Source organism: Pongo pygmaeus, chromosome 18 (genome assembly GCF_028885625.2).
Source record: "Pongo pygmaeus isolate AG05252 chromosome 18, NHGRI_mPonPyg2-v2.0_pri, whole genome shotgun sequence".
Lineage (NCBI taxonomy): Eukaryota > Metazoa > Chordata > Mammalia > Primates > Hominidae > Pongo > Pongo pygmaeus.
In genome coordinates this window covers 87,284,645-87,300,113 of record NC_072391.2, presented here as the reverse complement: position 1 = coordinate 87,300,113, position 15,469 = coordinate 87,284,645, and the positions used below count along the sequence as shown (strand labels likewise).

General features: G+C 54.8%; 1 protein-coding gene across 1 annotated transcript in view; it reads right to left on the bottom strand.

Moving 5' to 3' along the window:
* Positions 1–15,469, bottom strand: part of LOC129016271 (AFG3-like protein 1) — a 37,246-nt gene that overhangs the window by 3,353 nt on the left and 18,424 nt on the right. Inside the window, 10 exon segments of the mRNA XM_063654623.1 lie at positions 92–286; positions 365–565; positions 1,078–1,089; positions 1,091–1,194; positions 3,503–3,575; positions 3,578–3,630; positions 11,865–11,969; positions 12,953–13,060; positions 14,404–14,557; positions 14,774–14,911. Of these exon segments, the coding sequence (XP_063510693.1) occupies positions 92–286; positions 365–565; positions 1,078–1,089; positions 1,091–1,194; positions 3,503–3,575; positions 3,578–3,630; positions 11,865–11,969; positions 12,953–13,060; positions 14,404–14,557; positions 14,774–14,911 (1,143 nt within the window).

The following is a 15,469-nucleotide window of genomic DNA, read 5'->3' as shown; positions in this document are numbered from 1 at the left end:
GCAAGCTGAAGGATGGGTGTGGCCTTCGGGTGTGACATGACCGTGAGTCAACATGGGACCCACGACCTGTCTAGGCAGAGGCCACACTCACCTTCTCCACATGCTCCCGGCACTGTGTCAGCAGGTCCAGGGTGCGCTTGTAGGCGGCACTGACGAGGTGCCGGACCTCCTCATCAATGAGCTGGGCGGTTGCCTCGCTGTACGGCTTCTCCACCAGGGCCTTGCCTTGTCGGGGAAAGTCGAAGGACACCTGGCCCAGCTTCTCACTCATCCCAAACTGCACAATCTGCAAGTGCGGAACCCGGGATGAGCCTGCGCCCAACATAGCCTCCTGCAGCCCGTGCGGGGGGATGCCCACCCTTACCTGGGCGTAGGCGCTCTGGGTGACCTTCCTCAGGTCGTCCTGAGCCCCCGTAGTGATCTGCCCGAAGCATAGCTGCTCAGCCACCCGGCCCCCAAGCATCATGCACATGCGGTCGAAGAGCTGCTCCTGGGTGTAGAGCTGCTGCTCCCGGGGCAGGTACTGTGCGTAGCCGAGCCCCTTGCCCCGGGGGATGATGGACACCTGAGGACAGGACACATGCCCTCACCACCCCAAACACTGTCCCCACTTCCTCCAGGAGCCACCCTGGAGCGGCCAGGCCACCCGACCCTAGCTCTGACCACAGGTCCTTCTACTGGAACAGGAGAGAAGAGAGCCTGACCCAGGCCCCCCGTACACCATGGGGATGCCCCAAGAAGTGCACCCACCTTTGGGAGCTTCACGTGGAAACCACCTCCGCTCTGCCCGCCCTGCAGAGGCTCTGGAGAGGCCAACAGTCGAATCTAGAGCTCAGGAGTGAGGCGGGTTTAACACTGAGGCTGCTCCCTGGAGTCGCATAGCCGAGGCCCCATTTGGAACCCACTGCCCTGCTTTCCCACCCTAAAGGGATCTTTTTACAAATTCTACAACAGTATATTCCTTAAAAAGCTAAAGGGCCAACCCTTGAATGTACCATGCCCACATGACCACAGGTTGGCCCAGAGATACCAGGCCCAAGCCTGCCAGGTGGACTCACTCAGGGTGGGAAGACCAACCTTCAGCAGGGGGCTCCACGTGCTCCAGGAACCAGCCCACCACCGCGTGTCCGGCCTCGTGGTAGGCCACAGTTGTCTTTTCACCAGGCTGCAGGACCTGGGTCTTCTTCTCAAGACCTACACATCACATTCCCAGGCGAGTGAGGCACGGCAGGAGTAGGTGGCTGGGAAATGAGGCCACTCCCTCTGTGCCCAGCCATGTCTGCAGCTACATCTGATCCCCAGGCTCGTCTATACCAGACAGCAGAGGCCAAGCCCCAGCTCCATGCTGCCTTCTTGAAAGTGAAACCCACTTCCCACATACCTCACACAAAGCCTTAAAACAGGCCCACTTGAAGCCAATGGGAACAGCTGTGTGTGAAACACAGCGAGGCACCATATCCTCTGGCTTGACTAAAGATGACAGCACAGCATGACAGGATGGAGAGGGATGATCTCAGTGCCCTAACGGCCCAGTGCAAGGGCAGGTAACAGGACAAAGGAAAAGCACAGATGACACAGCTGGCCCTTCTCAGAGCCCTCTAATCACACCAGGACAGCCCTCAGGAGGCTTTGGTGGCAGGACACGGTGACCACACCTGGAATCCTAGAACTTTGGAGGCCAAAGTAGGAGAATCACTTGAACTCAGGAGATCGAGACCAACCTGGGCTACATACCAAGACCCCATCTCTATAAAATTTTTTAAAATGTTTTCAAGTTAAATAAAAATAAGCAGCTTTGGGCCGGGAGTGGTGACTCATGCCTGCAATCCCAACACTTTGGGAGGCCAAGGCAGGCAGATCACGAGGTCAGGAGTTCGAGACCATCCTGGCTAACATGGTGAAACCCCATCTCTACTAAAAAATACAAAAAACTAGCTGGACATGGTGGTGCACACCTGTAGTCCCAGCTACTCGGGAGGCGGAGGCAAGAGAATCGCTTGAACCCAGGAGGCGGAGCTTGCAGTGAGCCAAGATTGCACCACTGCACTCCAGCCTGGGAGAAAGAGCAAGACTCCATCACTTCATTTCAAAAAAAAAAAAAGAACAGCTTTGGTGTTTGCTTTGGGATACTCGATATTATAAGTACTTTATGTATACATTATACTTCGATAAATGGTTAAATAAAGAAGTAGCAGCTAGAATGCTCTTCCACCTGACCAATGTCAGCTCTCACAGCTTGGGGTGGACCACGAAGGATGGCTACTGGCCACCTCCCTATTCTCCATCCTCAGAACAGCACCAGAGAGAGCCAGGCCAAGCAAGACCATGTTGGCATTGCCTGGTCTGGCAGCCCCAGGAGACCCTTCCTCACAGCTGACTCCAGTTCCCCAAGCTGGCCTAGCTGCAGGAGGCTGTGTGATCGAGCCCACTCTACAGTCTGCTGAGCTGAAGACAGAGATGGATACCGCTCCCCACCAAACTGAAGAAAATGCACTGTAAGGCTGGGCACAGTGGCTCGCACCTGTAATCCCAACACTTTGGGAGGCAGAGGTGGGCAGATCACCTGAGGTCAGGAGTTCGAGACCAGCCTGACCAAAATGGTGAAACCCCATCTCTACTAACAATACAAAAATTAGCCAGGTGTGGTGCTACGTGACTGTAATTCCACCTACTCAGGAGGATGAGGCAGGAGAATCGCTTGAACCTGGGAGGGAGAGGTTGCAGTGAGCCGAGATCACGCCACTGTACTCCAGTCTGGGCGACAAGAGCGAAACTCCGTCTCAAAAAAAAAAAAGAAAAAAGGAAATTCACTTTGTTCACCCCTTTCACAACAGTACTGTCCTGAGGAGGCCCAGGAAGGTCGCTACAGCTTCCAGGAGGCTTTTCTCAGGAAATCTCATCCGTTCCCTTCAGGGAAGAAGGCTCCTTTGCCCTCCACAGTAGGCATTCAAACCTGGTTCTAATATGCCTCCTTGGGCCTCTGACGGCCTGGAAGGCCCATCCCTTTCAGTTTCTAAATGTTGCTCCCAGAAGGGGCATGAAAGCTATTGGAGGATCCCAAGTCCCATATGTTGGTTTAGAAAATTGGTTCCTGCATGCAGAATTGATTTTTTTTTTTTTTTTTTTTTGAGACCGAGTCTTGCTCTGTCGCCCAGATTGGAGTGCAGTGGCACGATCCTGGTTCACTGCAACCTCTGCCTCCCAGGTTCATGAGGTTCTCCTGCCTCAGCCTCCTGAGTAGCTGGGACTACAGGTATGTGCCACCATGCCTGGCTAATTTTTGTATTTAAAAATCAAGATAGGGTTTCGCCATACTGGCCAGGCTGGTCTCAAACTCCTGACCTCAAGTGATCCACCCACCTTGGCCTCCCAAAGTGTTGGGATTACAGGTGTGAGCCACCGCGCCCAGCCTGCATGGAGAATGGAAACTGGGGCCAGAGGGTGAGCCTGCCAGGCCCAGAGCTGCAAACACCCCTCCCTCCCTAAGGGCTCCCAGGCTCACCTCCAATGACACTCTCAATGGCATGCTGAAAGTGTTTCTCCTGAACAGAAGGACTCAGAAGGACTCTCCTGAACAGAAGGGCTCAGCAATCAGGGCTGCTTCACTGCAAACATTTGAAATATCAGCACCTGACCCAGGAAGGGAGAAATAGTCAACAGTCAGTGCTGCTCCTGGCCTCTGGAGCTTGACCCAGATGAGTTGTTAAGGAAAATCTCCAGCAGAGAGACCAAGGCTGAACTTTAGTAGAGAACTTAAAGGTAATGGGAGGTGTCCATCAGTCACCACTATTTAGCCACATTTTTTGTTAACCTTTATTAAGGTATAATTTATAAATCATAAAATCCATCCATTTTACACACACACATCAACGATTTTTAATAAACGGATCATGTGGTGCAACCATTGCCATAATCTAGTTTTAGGACATTTCCATCATCTCTGTAAGATACCCTATGCTATTTATAGTTAACTCTCATTTCCACTTCTGGCAACCACTCACTTCATGTCTGTCCCTACAGATTTGCTATTCTATACATTTTTATTATTATTCTGCACATTTCACATAAATGGGAACATATATTATGTGGCCTTTTGTTCCTGGCCTCTTGCATTTAGAACAGTATTTTCCAGGTTCACCCATGTTGTGGCATGCATCAATACTTTATTCCTTTTTATAGCAGAATTTGACTACAGTATATACCACTTTAGCCATTCACCTGCTGATGGACACTATGGATGCTTCCATTGGAGCAAAACAGACTCATCCATGCTGAGGGGCAGTCAGAGTCATCCCCAAGTTATCTCTGCTGAATCATCCCTGCTGAGTCATCCTTGCTGAGGGGCAGTGCTGAGTTATCACTGCTGAGTCATCCCTGCTGAGGGGCAGTGTTGAGTCATCCCTGCTGAGTCATCCTTTCTGAGTGGCAGTGCTGAGTCATCCCTGCTGAAGGGCAGTACTGAGTCATCCCTGCTGAATCATGCCTGTTGAGGGGCAGTGCTGAGTCATCCCTGTAGAGGGGCAGTGCTGAGTCATCCCCGTTGGGGGCAGTGACGAGTCATCCCTGCTGAGTCATCCCCGTTGGGGGGCAGTGCTGAGTCATCCCTGCTGAGCCACCCCTGTTGAGTGGCAGTGCTGAGTCATCCCTGCTGAGTCATCCCCGTTGGGGGGCAGTTGGCAGTGCTGAGTCATCCCTGCTGAGTCATCCCAATTGGGGGGCAGTGCTGAGTCATCCCTACTGAGCTACCCCTGTTGAGTGGCAGTGCTGAGTCATCCCTGCTGAGTCATCCCCGTTGGGGGGGACGGTAATGAGTCATCCCTGCTGAGCCATCCCTGTTGGTGGCAGTGCTGAGTCATCCCTCCTGAGCCATCCACGTTGGGGGGCAGTGCTGAGTCATCCCTGCTGAGTTATCCCTGTTGTGGGGCAGTGGTGAGTCATCCCTGCTGAGCCATACCTGTTGGGGGGCAGTGCTGAGTCATCCCTGCTGAGTCATCACCGTTGGGGGGGGGCAGTGCTGAGTCATCCCTGCTGAGCCATACCTGTTGGGGGGCAGTGCTGAGTGATCCCTCCTGAGTCATCACTGTTGGGGGGGGCAGTCCTGAGTCATCCCTGCTGAGTCATCCCTGCTGACGAGCAGTGCTGAGTCATCCCTGCTGAGCCACCTCTGCTGAGTCATCTCCGTTGGAGGTTAGTGCTAAGTCATCCCTGCTGAGTCATCCCCGTTGGGAGGCAGTACCGAGTCATTCCTGCTTAGTCATCCCTGCAGAGAGGCAGTACTGAGCCATCCCTGCTGAGTCATCCCTGCTGCGGGGCAGTGCTGAGCCATCCCTGCTGAGGGGCAGTGCTGAGCCATCCGGGCTGAGTCATCCTGGCTGAGGGGCAGTGCTGAGTCATCCCTGCTGAGTCATCCTGGCTGAGGGGCAGTGCTGAGTCATCCCTGCTGCATCATTCCTGCTGAGTCATCCCCATTCAGGGGCAATACTGGGTCATCCCTGCTGAGTCATCCCTGCTGAGGGGCAGTACTGAGTCATCTCTGCTGAATCATCCCTGCTGAGTCATCCCCGTTGGGGGGCAGTGCTGAGTCATCCCTGCTGAGTCATCTCCGTTAGGGGGCAGTGCTGAGTCATCCCTGCTAAGTCATCCCTGCTGAGGAGCAGCATTGAGTCATCCCTGTTGAGTCATCTCCGTTGGGGGGCAGTGCTGAGTCATCCCTGCTGAGTCCTCTCAGTTGGAGTGCAGTGCTGAGTCATCCCTGCTCAGTCATCTCTGTCGGGGGGCAGTGCTGAGCCATCCCTGCTGATCATACCTACTCAGTCATGCCTGCTGAGTTATCCCTTTTGGGGGGGGCAGTGCTGAGTCACTCTACCGACTCATCTCTGTGAAGGGGCAGTGCTGAGTCACCTCTGCTGAGTCATCCCTGTTGAGGGACAGTGCTGAGTCATACCTGATGAGAAATCCCGGATGAGGGGCAGCACTGAGTCATCCCCGTTGGGAGATAGTGCTGAGTCACCCCTGCTGAGTCATCCCTCCTGAGGGGCAGCGCTGAGTCATTCCTGCTGAGTAATCCCCGTTGGGGCAGTACTAAGTCATCCCTGCTGATTCATCCCTGCTGAGTCATCTCCATTGGGGGGCAGTGCTGAGTCAGCCCTGCTGAATCATCCCCATGGGGGGCAGCACAGAGTCATCCCTGCTCAGTCATCCCTGCTGAAGAGCAGTGCTGAGTCATCCCTGCTGGGGAGCACTGCTGTCATCCCTGCTGGGTCATCCCCGTTGGCGGGCAGTACTGAGTCATCCCTGCTGAGTCATCTCCGTTGGGGGGCAGTGCTGAGTCATCCCTGCTGAGGGGCAGCACTGAGGCATCCCTGCTGAGTCATCCCTGCCGAGGTGCAGCACTGGTCATCCCTCCTGAGTCTTGCCCGTTGGGGAGCAGTACTGAATCACCCCTGCTTAGTCATCCCTGCTGAGGGGCAACATTGAGGCATCCCTGCTGAGTCATCCCTGTTGGGGGGGCAGTACTGAGATATCCCTGCTGAGTCATCCCTGCTGAGTCATCTCCGTTGGCGGGCAGTGCTAAGTCATCCCTGCTTAGTAATCCCTGCTGAGGAGCAGCACTGTGTCATCCCTGCAGAGTCATCCCTGCTGTGTCATCTCCACTGAGGGGCAGTGCTGATTCATCCTTGCTGATTCATCCCTAATGAGTCATCTCCGTTGGGGGGCAGCGATGAGTCTTCACTGCTGAGTCACCCCTGCTAAGTCATCCCTGCTGAGGGGCAGCAATGAGGCATCCCTGCTGAGTCATCCCCGTTTGGGGGCAGTACTGAGGCATCCTTGCTTAGTCATCCCTGCTGAGGAGCAGCACTGAGTCATCCCTGCTGAGTCATCTCTCAGTCATCTCCGCTGGGGGGCAGTGCTGAGTCATCCCTTCTCCGTCATCCCCGTGGGGGGGCAGTACTGAGTCACTCCTGCTTATTCGACCATGATGAGTCATCTCCGTTGGGGGGCAGTGCTGAGTCATCCCTGCTGAGGGGCATCACTGAGGCATCACTGCTGAGTCATCCCCGCTGGGGGGCAGTACTGAGTCATCTCTGGTTACTCATCCCTGCTGAGGAGCAGCACTGAGTCATCCCTGCAGAGTCATAACTGCTGACTCATCTCTGTTAGGGTGCAGTGCTGAGTCATCCCTGCTAAGTCACCCCTACTGAGTCATCCCTGCTGAGGGGCAGCACTGAGGCATCCCTGCTGAGTCATCCCCGTTTGGGGGCAGTACTGAGGCATCCCTGCTGAGTCATCCCCGCTGAGGAGCAGCACTGAGTCATCCCCGCTGAGTCAACCCTGCAGAGTCATCTCCGTTGGGGGGTAGTGCTGAGTCATCCCTGGTCAGTCATCCCCGTGGAGGGGCAGTACAGAGTCATCCCTGCATATTCAATCCTGCTGATCAACAGCACTGAGTCATCCCTGCTGAGTCATCCCTGCTGTCATCGCCGTTGGGGGGCAGTGCTAAGTCATCCCTGCTGAGTTATCCCAGCTAAAGGGCAGCACTGAGGTATTCCTGCTGAGTCATCCCCATTGGGGGGCAGTACTGAGTCATCCCTGCTGAGTCATCTCCGTTGGGGGGCAGTACAGAGTCATCCCTGCTGATTCATCCCTGCTGTATCATCTCCGTTGGGGGGCAGTGCTGAGTCATCACTGCTGAGTCACTTCTGCTGAGTCATCCGTCCTGAGGGGCAGCACTGAGGCATCCCTTCTGAGTCATCCCTGCTGAGTCATCTCCGTTCGGGGGCAGTGCTGAGTCATCCCTGGTCAGTCATCCCCGTGGGGGGGCAGTACCGACTCATCCCTGCTGAGTCATCCCTGCTGAGGGGCAGCACTGAGGCATCCCTGCTGAGTCATCCCCATTAGGGGGGGCAATACTGAGTCATCCCTGCTGAGTCATCTCTGCTGGGGGGCAGTGCTGAGTCATCCCTGCTGGGGGGCAGTGCTGAGTCATCCCTGCTGAGTCAACCCCGTGGGGGGGGGGGCAGTACTGAGTCAGCCCTGCTGAGTCATCCCTGCTGAGTCATCTCCGTTTGGGGCCAGTACTGAGGCATCCCTGCTGACTCATCCCTGTTGAGTCATCCCCGTTGAAGGGCAGTGCTGAGTCATCCCTGCTGAGTCATCCCGGCTGAGGGGCAGCACTGAGGCATCCCTGCTTAGTCGTCCCTGCTGGGCAGCAGCACTGAGTCATCCCTGCTGAGTCATCCCTGCTGAGTCATCTCCGTTGGGGGGCAGTGCTGAGTCATCCCTGCTCAGTCATCCCCTTGGGGGAGCAGTACTGAGTCATCCCTGCTGAGTCATCTCCGTTGGGGGGCAGTGCTGAGTCATCCCTGCTCAGTCATCCCCTTGGGGGAGCAGTACTGAGTCATCCCTGCTGACTCATCCCTGCTGAGTCGGGGGAGCAGTACTGAGTCATCCCTGCTGACTCATCCCTGCTGAGTCATCTCCGTTGGGGGGCAGTACTGAGTCATCCCTGCTGAGGGGCAGCACTGAGATACCCTGCTGAATCATCCCCTTTGGGGGGCAGTTCTGAGTCATCCCTGCTGATTCATCCCTAATGAGTCATCTCCGTTCGGGGACAGTGATGAGTCATCCCTGCTTAGTCATCCCTGCTGAGGAGCAGCACTGAGTCATCCCTGCTGAGTCATCTCTGTTGGGAGGCAGTGCTGATTCATCCCTGGTCAGTCATCCCCGTGGGGGGGCAGTACTGATTCATCCCTGCTGATTCATCCCTGCTGAGGGGCAGCACTGCCACATCCCTGCTGAGTCATCCCCGTTGGGAGGCAGTACTGAGTAATCCCTGCTGAGGAGCAGCACTGAGTCATCCCTGCTGAGAGGCAGCACTGAGTCATCCCTACGGAGTTATCCCTGCTGAGTCATCTCCGTTGGGGGGCAGCACTGAGCCATCCCTACTCAGTCATCCCCGTGGGGGGGCAGTACTGAGTCAGCCCTGCTGAGTCATCCCTGCTGAGTCATCTCCGTTAGGAGGCAGTGCTGAGTCATCCCTGCTGAGTCACCCCTGCTGAGTCATCTCCGTTGGGGGGCTGTGCTGAGTCATCCCTGCTCAGTCATCCCCATGGGGGGGGCAATACTGAGTCATACCTGCTGAGTCATGTCCATTGGGGGGTAGTACTGAGTCATCCCTGCTGAGTCACCCCTGCTGAGTCATCCGTGCTGAGGGGCAGCACTTAGGCATCCCTTCTGAGTCATCCCCGTTGGGGGGCAATACTGAGTCATCCCTGCTGAGTCATCTCTGTTGGGGGGCAGTGCTGAGTCATCCCTATTTAGTCATCCCTGCTGAGGAGAAGCACTGAGTCATCCCTGCTGAGTCATCTCCGTTGTGGGGCAGTGCTGAGTCATCCCTGCTCAGTCATCCCCGTGGGGGGGCATTACTGAGTAAGCCCTGCTGATTCACCCCTTCTGACTCATCTCCGTTAGGGGGCAGTGATGAGTCATACCTGCTGAGTCATCCCTGCTGAGTCATCTCCATTTGGGGGCATTACTGAGGCATCCCTCCTGAGTCATCCCCGTTGGGGGGGCAGTACTGAGTCATCCCTGCTGAGAAGCAGCACTGAGTCATCCCTGCTAAGTCATCTCCATTGGGGGGCAGTGCTGAGTCATCCCTGCTGACTCATCCCTGCTGAGGAGCAGCACTGAGTAATCCCTGCTGAGTCATTTCCGTTGAGAGGCAGTGCTGAGTCATCTCTGCTAAGTCATCCCTCCTGAGAGGCAGCACTGAGGCATCCCTACTGAGTCATCCCCGTTGGGGGGCAGTAGAGTCCTCCCTGCTGAGTCATGTCTGCTGAGTTATCTCCATTGGGGGGCAGTGCTGAGTCATCCCTGCCTAGTCAGCCCTGTTGAGGATCAGCACTGAGTCATTCCTGCAGAGTCATCTCTCAGTCATCTCCGCTGGGGGGCAGTGCTGAGTCATCCCTTCTCCGTCATCCCCATGGGGAGGGGGGGCAGTACTGAGTCACCCCTGCCTATTCGTCCATGCTGACTCATCTCCGTTGGGGGTAGTGCTGAGTCATCCCTGCTGAGTCACCCCTGCTGAGGAGCAGCACTGAGGCATCCCTGCTGAGTCATCCCCGCTGGGGGGCAGTACTGAGTCATCTCTGGTTACTCATCCCTACTGAGGAGCAGCACTGAGTCATCCCTGCAGAGTCATAACTGCTGACTCATCTCCGTTAGGGTGCAGTGCTGAGTCATCCCTGCTAAGTCACCCCTGCTGAGTCATCCCTGCTGAGGGGCAGCACTGAGGCATCCCTGGTGAGCAGTGCTGAGTCATCCCTGCTGACTCATACCTGTTGAGTCATCCCTGCTGAGTCATCTCCGTTGGGGGGCAGTGCTGAGCCATCCCTGCTGAGTCATCCCTGCTGAGGGGCAGCACTAAGTCATCCCTGCTAAGTCTTCCCCGTTGGGGAGCAGTACTGAGTCATCCCTGCTGAGGAGTAGCACTGAGTCATTCCTGCTGAGCCATCCCTGTTGAGTCATCTCCATTCGGGGGCAGTGCTGAGTCATCCTTGCTGAGGAGCAGTGCTGAGTCATCCTTGCTGTGTCATCCCTCTTGAGGGGCAGTGCTGAGCCATCCCTGCTGAGTCATCCTTGCTGAGGGGCAGTGCTGAGTCATCCCTGCTGAGCCATCCCTGTTGGGGCAGTGCTGTCATCCCTGCTGAGTCATCCCTGTGGGGGGGGGGCAGTGCTGAGTCATCGTTGCTGAGTCATCCCTTTTGAGGGGCAGTGCTGAGTCATCCTTGCTGTGTCATCCCTGCTGAGGGACAGTGCTAAGTCATCTCTGCTGAGTCATCCCTTTTGAGGGGCAGTGCAGAGTCATCCCTGTTAAAAGGTAGTGCTTAGTAATCCCTGCTGAGGGGCAGAGTCATCAGAGTCATCCCTGCTGAGGGGCAAAGCTAAGTCATCTCTGTTGAGGGGTAGTGCTGAGTCAGCCCTGCTGAGTCATCCCCCTCTAGGGACAGAAGAAACAGTCTTGGTAACATTCCAGCTTTTTAACTTTGGTATGTAAACAGACATCTGAAGTCAGCCATAGGAGAGAACAAAAGGGAGGAAGCACATTTTGTGTCTAAGACAGATGACACCTTTCAGATGCCTGCCAGGAAAGACCTCACTCACCATCCTGCAGCAGGCAAACGTACAATCCTCTGTGAATACACATGACCTGACACTAGGCAGGACACTGTGGGGAGCCAGGGGACGGGTACCACTGGGGGTGCCAAGGCAGCTGGAGGTGATGAGATGCCACAGCAGAATGTTCCAGGGGTGGCAGGAGCAGGTGGGCATAGGTCAGAAGCCGTGGCCAATGGCCGCATAACCATGAGGTACTGAGGCAGCAAACAGCTGCGGAGCATGGGTGAGGAGAACAGGAATCCCCCTGGAAAAGTCCCCACTCATTCCTGACGGTGATCCCGCCTAGGCAGGGAAGTAGGTTTCCTAGTATAGACCAGGATTTCATTAAAAAGAAGAGAGAAAAGCAAATGAGCTTCCTCAGCAGGGAGGGCAAGCCCCAGGCAGAAATGCTGCAGGAAGCATCAGGTTGCCAGATTCTCCCCCTGGGACATTACTGTCAGCTCTGCAGTAAAACTCACTAAGTCTGACTTTAATTAAGACAGAAATTTGAGTGGGTACAAATTAGTTTTGGGGCTAAGAAAACTGATCTCTGAGGCCTCTGAACGCTCTCAACAGGTGAAAAGTCCTGCAGACAAGGGTGAGCACTGCCAGAACTGAATGAAAATGGCCAGTCAGCACCCCCCATGACAAGGAGCAGAGCACACATGGCTCCCACCACGGGGAACAGCACAGCCCGCAGCACTCACCAGTGAAGCCTGGGGTGAGCGCTGCCAGCTTCCTCGCCAGGACATCCTTATTGAGGCTCTCGTCCAGCTTCAATGGGCGTAGGTGGACCTTAAAGATGGAGGACCCTGCCTTTGATGTCAGGGGGACCCAATGAAAAACAGAGAGAGAGGCATGGGCTCTTGTGCTTTCTGGGTCTTCAGAACAGTCACCCGCAACCATACCACAGAACTGCAAGGACAGCTGGGGTCCCTGTGGAGGTCTCTGCTATCATCCTCCAGACACAGCTGGAAGCAATGGCAGAAACCAGCCAGGCCACATGCACATCTGGCTCCACAGCTACTAAACCCCTCAACCGAGGGCCACGCGACTTGACAGCAAGCAACACAAGGGCCACATGGGATTAATGCTTCCTAACACAAGAGGGTAGGGGGAAGGCGACGCTGGCTGACTGTCAGGATGAAGAGTAAGGGATAAATTGCTGTCTTCTAAATTATCAATTTTTACTTTTTCATTTATTTATTGTTTTTGAGACAGAGTTTTGCTCTTGTTGCCCAGGCTGGAGTGCAGTGGTGCAATCTCGGCTCACCGCAACCTCTGCCTCCCAGGTTCAAGCGATTCTCCTACCTCAGCCTTCCAAGTAGCTGGGAGTACAGGCATACACCACCACGCCCAGCTAATTTTGTATTTTTAGTAGAGACAAGGTTTCACCATATGGGCCAGGCTGGTCTCAAACTCCTGACATAGTGATCTGCCTGCCTCAGCCTCCAAAAGAGCTGGGATTACAGGCGTGAGCCACCACGCTGAGCCGACTATCACATTTTTATAGCAATGAAAAAAAAAAGCTGGATAATAAGTATCTGTTACATCCCTCCCGCCTGTCTGTATTGCAGCAACACCCCTGCAGGCCCAACCACATATATTCTTGCCAAAAAGTGGATTGCCAGGGGAGGACTCACAGCAGCAACTTGGGGCTCTCACACATTTTCAAAATGTTACATTAACTGCTTCGGAATTACTATCAAAATCTCCTCCAACTACACTGCAAATCACCTAAACAAACTTTTTGGCCAAGGGGATAAACGCCCAACCCTGAGAAAGGGGTACTCACCAATGTAAATCTGGCGATCAAACCGGCCAGGCCGCATCAGGGCCGGGTCCAGGATGCCAGGGCATTTGGTGCCAGCCAACGTCACGACGTTGGTGGCAGAGTTGCACCCTGGACACAGGAGAGGCAGGTGAGCCCGAGCAGGAAGCCCGATGTGTGCATGGCAGGTAACCAGCCATCCCTCTGCTAACTGGGAACCCCACAGCCTGGCTCAGAGGGTACAGAGAAGTCCAGGGCATGGGCCCTCCTTATCCTGACTTATTATGGGTTCCTGCAGCCTCTGACACCACGTGGTGCTGGAGTGGAGGAGGGCAGGCCAGCGGCTGCACAGGAAATGGAATGGCCAGCAGAGGGGAAGGGAGGAGAAAGGCTGAGTGCTCCACTTCCCTCCTCTCTCCAATCGGTCCCCTCCAGATATCAAAACAGTCATAATCTAATTAGAATTACTACTGGGTACTAAAGACAAAACAATATTTAGGAAATGCTTTTGGCCCGTAGAGAAATGTTTAACACAGTAGGCCTGACTGCTGTCCTCAGAAAGGCCTGCTCGCAAGGGCAGTGTCTGGGCACTGTGATTCTGGGAGCGTTCCCACCATTCCTTGAGAAAAACAGCTCCCTGGGCCCAAACACTTTGTGCGCCCCCAGCAAAAACCCTGGGAACCAAGTCTCTCCTGAGCTTCCTGGTCAACATCAGGCAGGCGTGGTCACAGCTTGATGCTGGGGGAAGTCAGCGCGTCCCATGTGGCTCCATTGGGGGAGGGTTCAACACTGACCTGGTCTCCCTGCGACCCAATGCGCCTTCTCCCCGGCTGATTTTGCTGTATTAACGGTAATAAATTAAAGCCCTGAGTGCTACTACAGACTGAGTCCTATGACTTCTCCTAGCAAGTCACCACATCTGGGGTGGTCTTAGGGATCCCAACACGGCCCTAAAGCCAAAGTGAAAATCAAATCTGCCAAAGGTCTAAGTGAAAGTTTTTCCAAATCTGAAAGCTGGCACAGAAGCCTGGATGTGTCCAATGAGGCTTTAGCAGGACTGACAGACGACGATCAGTCACATCTTAGCTATAAACACTCTGAGAGGAAGCGGGCCTGGGGGGTCTGTGAGATTCTGGGTGATGCAGGGGCAGCAAGACAAGGCTCAGAGTGGAAGGAGCATGGGTTGGGCACACACCACCCCGGGGGCACCATCAGGAGCAGCCATGCTCGGCTACCTGGTCCCCCTCCCCAGAGAAGCAGGTGTCTCCACACTCCAGAGAACTCCTCTCCATCTGGGGGCAGGGGAATGCACTGGAGGAGGCTTGTGAATCTAACACAGCTTTCTCCAGCACGTTTGCTTGAGAGCATCCTTCCTTAAAAACAGAATAATCAGGGATTCTCTTCTGGGGGTGACTGAACAGAAAAAGGCTGTGCAGACTGTTCCTAAGCAGCTGCAGGGGAACAGCTGCACACACCATCCATCTCCACAAGCATCTGGTTCAGGGTGCTCTCCTGATCACTCTGGCCTCCAAAGTGCCCTTGGCCTCGCTTCCTGCCAATCGCATCAATCTCATCAATGAATAAGATACATGGAGCATTTTTTCGGGCCATTACAAACATGTCACGAACCTGAAACAGGAACCCACACAGAATCGGTTTTGCTACTGGTAGGAAGACGGGAACGCCAGTTATCCTCCACCCTCTCCTCTGACCCATTTTGCCTCGGTGCACCAGCACCTCCCACACATGCCCATGCCCAGGACCCCACACCAAGCTATTCAAGTTGACCAGTCCTGGTCAAGGCACGGTGCTGAGGCCACCTGCAGCAGGTTCCCATCCACCTACCCTTGCTGGCCCAACGCCAACAAACATTTCCAGGAACTCAGACCCATTCACAGTGATGAAGGGCACAGTGGCCTCCCCTGCAGTTGCTTTGGCAAGAAGGGTCTTGCCGGTACCAGGAGGACCAATGAGCATGGCTCCCTGAAACAGAATGGTGACATCTGGCTCTTAACAGGGGAGCAGACGGTACACAGGACAGCTGCTTAAACTAGTGACTTCTGAGATTGACTAAGAAGAATCCCATTAGGGATGGCTAAGGAGCTGCAGGGCAGGAGGGGGCTAGACTTGCCCACAGCACACTCCGTCCTATCCATGTGCTCCAGGAAAGGCATCCACCATGGCCGCACACACAGCCAGCTCTTCATGATGGATTCTCATGGGGGATGCCACAGGCAGAGGTAATTCTGGGAAATCACTCTACCTCATACCCAAGAACAGGAAACCCAGATGGGCCCTGACCCCACTAACTCTTTCCTGACATCCACAGCACAGCACGAGGCCTGTGATGTAACACAGAGGCTGACAGAGCCCCCTCTCGCAGGAGCCCCTGCCTGCTGGGAAAGGGGGACCAACACACCATGTGAGGGGCCTTCCTTGGTACCTGACTGCCTCACCCACTCCCTCTATCATACAGATTTTCCCCAGCAAATACATGCATATGAAAAAAAAAAAAACTGTAATTTGTTCAGCAGCAACAGA